This window comes from Coturnix japonica, chromosome 28, assembly GCF_054131305.1.
Source record: "Coturnix japonica strain WE chromosome 28, WE-NBRP24, whole genome shotgun sequence".
Classification (NCBI taxonomy): domain Eukaryota; kingdom Metazoa; phylum Chordata; class Aves; order Galliformes; family Phasianidae; genus Coturnix; species Coturnix japonica.
This window is the reverse complement of record NC_140690.1, coordinates 7987485-7992068: the sequence shown is the minus strand read 5'-3', so window position 1 is coordinate 7992068 and position 4584 is coordinate 7987485. Positions and strand designations below refer to the sequence as shown.

General features: G+C 64.4%; 1 protein-coding gene across 3 annotated transcripts; it reads right to left on the bottom strand.

The window, feature by feature from the left end:
• Nucleotides 1–680: 680 nt before the first annotated feature.
• Nucleotides 681–4208, bottom strand: LOC146756264 (AP-5 complex subunit beta-1-like). 3 transcript variants are annotated; one of them, XM_085524951.1, is made up of 3 exons: nt 4064–4208; nt 3419–3827; nt 681–2993 (listed from the first exon to the last, which is right to left on the bottom strand). In XM_085524951.1, exons 1-3 carry the CDS (start codon nt 4172–4174, stop codon nt 730–732), a joined length of 2784 nt encoding a protein of 927 aa, XP_085381077.1. In that variant the 5' UTR covers nt 4175–4208; the 3' UTR covers nt 681–729. The 3 variants fall into 3 exon arrangements, with proteins under 3 accessions (XP_085381077.1, XP_085381075.1, XP_085381076.1); XM_085524949.1 differs by lacking the exon at nt 4064–4208 and having other exon boundaries at nt 3419–4057; XM_085524950.1 differs by lacking the exon at nt 4064–4208 and having other exon boundaries at nt 681–2960; nt 3419–4057.
• Between the last annotated feature and the right edge of the window lie 376 nt (nt 4209–4584).

Genomic DNA, 4584 nt, shown 5'->3' with positions numbered 1-4584 from the left:
TTTTACGGTCATTTGGGGGGATTTCGGGTCATTTGGGGTCATTGGCATGCATTGGTGCACTCTGAGCTGGGTGAGGAACTGACTGGAGGATGGGCCCAGACAGTGGTGGTTGAATGGAGCAAGAGCCAGCCAGCAAACAGCCATCAGATAACAGCAAGTGGGGGCATGGATTGATCTGCTATGGGGTAGTGAGGGTCTTATTGCTCCCTATAACCCCAAAAGGGAGGCTGTGGTGAGCTGGGGGTCGGTCATTGGGAGGACACTGGGGTGATGTCGGGAGCGATGCTGTTGGGGTGACATTGGGGTGACGTAGGGATGACGTTGGGATGACATGGGGGTGGTATTGGGGTGACATTGGGGCTGTGTTGGGGTGACGCTGGGGTGATGGTGTTGGGGTGACATTGGTGTGATGCTGTTGGGATAACGCTGGAGTAATGTTGGGGAGCGATGTTAGGAGTGACGTTGGGGTATCACTGGGGGTTGCTATCAGGGAGGGAGAAATGCTTTTGTTGCTGGGGGGTGACGCTTGGGGGAGAAGTTGGGGTTATGTTGGGGTATCCCTTAGGGGGCGACATCGCTGGGGTGGTGATGGGTGGTCAGTTTGGGTTACACCGGGGTGCAGTTCCGCGCTTTGGCCACGCGGTGGCAGCAGAGAGCTCTCCGCTCTCTTGACCACAACGAAACGAAGTCGGGTCAGCAGAACCGGACCGGAACCGCGCATCCGAATCCTTACGGAACACAAAACTCAACACTCCAATCTGCATCGTTCCCATTTACAGAGAAAACCTCCTGAGAAACACCCCTCCTTTTTCCCCCCCAACCCAGAACCGACCCAGACCCACAGATCCCTTCCGGAACCAGCCCGTGTGCTGCCCTCAAGCCTCCCCCCTCAATAGGCGACCCAAAGGGTCGAACCCCTTCCCACACCAAGCGGCTTTCGGGTCCCCCCCCCAGCGTTTCCCACATGGCGTCGAACATGCGGCGTCGCCTGGAGGCGTCCCAAGGGGGGGGGACGGCCAACGGTCGCAATTGAGCCGCTACGGGTAAAGGAAGGGGGGGCAAAGAGGAGACGGAGACCCCCCCCTTCCCCCCCGAGGAGCTGAATACGGCATTGACCGGGAGGAGGGGGGGGAGGGAGCGGGAGGGGCGCAGGGTGAGCCTTAATTCTGCTCCCCCCGACCCCAACCGCACCGAGCGGCCCTGAGCCCCCCCCCCCACCTGCAGCAGCAGCGCCAGGACGTGGAGGCGATGAGGGGGGGTCGCGTCGTCGGGCTCCAAACGGAGGCAAAGCCGTAACCCCCCCCCCGGGGCTCCCCATCGTGCCAAAGCCCTCCCGTAACCGCGGGGATCCCGGGGGGCACCGAAAGGCGGGGGGAGCGGCGGGGGGGGGTCGGGGAGGCGATGGAGGCGGAAAGGAGGGGGGACAGAGCGGAGGCTGAGAGCCGACCCCCCCCCTTCCGTGCTTATCCGATGGGGGGGAAGGCGGAGCGGGGGGGCGGCCAAGACGGTGCCCAACTTGGGGGGACCCAAAGCGGTCGTTAAAGCGGCGTGAAGCGCAGCCCGGTCGCCGACGTCGATGTCCCCCCCCCCGACGCTGTGTGGGCTTAACGGAGGAGCTCCGTGGGGCAGCAGGGGGGCGGCAGCGCTCAGCACCCCCTGCCCCCCCCTCCACTCTCCGTCCCCCCCCCGGCTCCGGGCGGCCAAACGCCGCAGGTAGCGGCTGCACGCTTTGGGCCGGGGGGGGCCGGGCGCCCGAGCCAATACTCTCAGGTACCCCCGCAGCCCCCCCTCGTTTCGGGGGGGGGGCGCCCCCAGCACCCCCTGCCTCAAAGCGGCGCCCAGAGCCCCCGCCCAACCCCCCGCCCCCCCCGCGGCCTCTAAGATCTGGGGGGCGAAATGGGGGCAGCGCAGCAGCAAAGAGGTGGCGGCTGCGACCAACTCGACGGGGGGGGTCCCGCTGCCCCCCAAGTGTTTAGATAAGGCCACCAGAGCCCGGCAGAAAACACCGGGAGGACCCCCCCGAGCTGCCAAGCCCACCACCAAAGCCCGGAGCCAACAGCTGCCCCGCTGCCCTTCATCCCCTCCCCCGGAACAAGCAGCGGCCGCCAGCTCTAAGTGGGGCAGGAGAAGCTCGGGGGGGTCGCAGAACGTGGGGAAGAGGCTGGCGGCCAAATGGGGGGGTAAGGGGGGCGAGGGGGGGGCCCCGAGGCAGAGGAGGAAGAAGAGGCGAAGGGAGGGGGGCAGAACTGGGTGCTGGGCTAAGGAAGCCAAGCGCTGTTGGAAGGAGGCAAGGATGGGGCAAAGACCCCCCCGGGACCCCCAGAGGGCGGCGTGGAGCAACGCCGGCTCCGCTGTGGGCAGCACTTGGGTTAGAATAGGGGAAGAGCTCGGGGGGGGCTTCTCAGAGCCCCCCAGCACCCACAGCAGCTGGGCCTGGGCTGCGGGGGTCAGGAGGAAGGAGTGGGCAAGGAGGTGGTGTGGAAGGGGGGGGATGGGATCCACCGAGGGGCTGCTATGGGGGTCCCCCCTGGGATCCTGAGGTGCTTCATCATTGGGAGCCCTGGAAGTGGTGCCATGAGGGGGGTCCTTGGGGTCTGGATCCCACAGTGTTTTGCCAGGGGGACCCTTGGGATCCAGCAGTGCTTTGCCAAGGAGACCCTTGGGATCCAGCAGTGCTTTGCCAGGGGGACCCTTGGGATCCAGCAGTGCGATGCGGAGCGGATCCCCAGCATCCAGTGATGTGACAACACTGGGATCCCCGGGGTCTGTAAGGGCTGCATGGCAGGGAGGTGCATTAGAAGGGGAAGGGGTGCACTGGGATCCATAGGAGCTCAGCCCCACGGTGACACGAGGCTGCCCAGGGCTGTTGGGACCCAGTGGATCACAGTGTGAGGCTGGGCCGGGATCTGGCAGCAGGTTGTGGAAGGAGCCACCTGCAGACACAGGAGATGCTCCAGGATCTGGTCCAGCAGCACGGCAGGATTCAACAGGATCTGATGAGAAAGAAAAGAGATGGGGGTGAGATCCTCCATCCATACTAAGATCCCCTGGATAACCCCCCCCCAGCCCCTCCTCCCCAGCCCTATCATGGGATTCCAATGGATCCCTTGATCCCTTCCAGTACCAAGGTGATGATCCCTGGGATCCCATCACCCCAAATTCAGCCCCCAGACACTCCCCATTACCAATGCAGAGCCCCCACCCCCCCAATAATATTAATCCCCAATCCCACCACGGGATGCCCTGCATCCCCTTCCTGCCCCCCCCAACCCATAATGGGATTCCCAAGGATCCTTTCCATTACCAACGTGAGGATCCCTGGGGTCCCATCACCCAAATTCAGTCCCCAGACCCTCCCCATTACCAATGCAGAGCCCCCCCCATAATATTCACCCCCGCCCCCCCCAAAGCTTCTCACCTTCCACCAGCAGCAGCACCAGGGGCTGAATGGCAGAGGCTACAGCCAAGCGACCCAGCAGGGACCTCCGAGCCCCACAAGGCAACATCCTGGGGGGGTCCCCCGGCCCCCGGCCCCTCAGCAGCTCCCGCAGACACTCAGCTGCTGCCGCCGGGGCCCCCCCCTGCTTCACCCCCTCGGCTTCCTGCAGCAGGAGGGTCACAAAGGGGGCAACGACACCCACGGACCCCCCCGGGCCGGTGGCCAATAGGACGGTGACGGTGGCCAGAAGGAGCAGAGCCCGAGGGTGACCCGGAGGGTTGTGGGGCAGAGTCAGCAGCTCCAGTAGAGCCTCGTATACCGCCGGGACCCCCCCGGGACCCCCGCATGCTTCACGGGGGTACTCGAGCAGCAGCAGCAGCAGCTCCACCTGTAGGGGGGGGACACACAGCCCTCCGTGGAGACACAGCTGACACGTCCCCACCCCTCTGAGGACACCCCCCCATCCCCTTAGGGCCGTAGGAACCAAAGCGAGGGCGGAACGCCAGTGAAGCGGACCGCGTTTCCCAGGGGGACCCATTTCTGCAGAGCACGCGTTCCCTCCGGGGGAGCGGGTTACGGCACGGACCCATTGGGGATAATGGGGGGAAACCGGAGAGGCCTCACCTGGTGGCGTGGGGCGGAGGGGGGGGAACGGTGCAGGGAGCGGAGCGCCGGGGGAGCGGAAGAGGTTTGTGGGCTGAGGGCCGCCAACAACCGACCCCAAGGCCCCAACATGGCGCTGCGAGCCGCACCGGAAGTGATTAGCCCGCCCCCTTCATAGCCCCGCCCCCTCGGTGCCCTATGGCTCCTATAGGGCCGATACAGCCCTTCGCAGCCTCCCTATATCCGCCCTAGAGCCCCCACAGAGCCCCCTTCAGCCCCCCCGTAGATTCCCCGTGTCCCTCATAGAGTCTCTACAGCCCCATAGAGCCCGCAGAGCTCCTATGGAACCTATACAGCTCCCTCTGTAGGCTCCTATAGAGCCCCCGTATCCCCTCGGAGCCCCCTGTAGCCCCTGTTGAACAGTGAAGCAGGAAACAGATGCTCTGCTGGAATTCGGAATAAAGGGGGGCTAAAAGGGGGATAGTTAAAGGTAGTTTATAGAAACAAGTAAAGGAAACTTAAAGGTAGTTTGTAGAAACAAG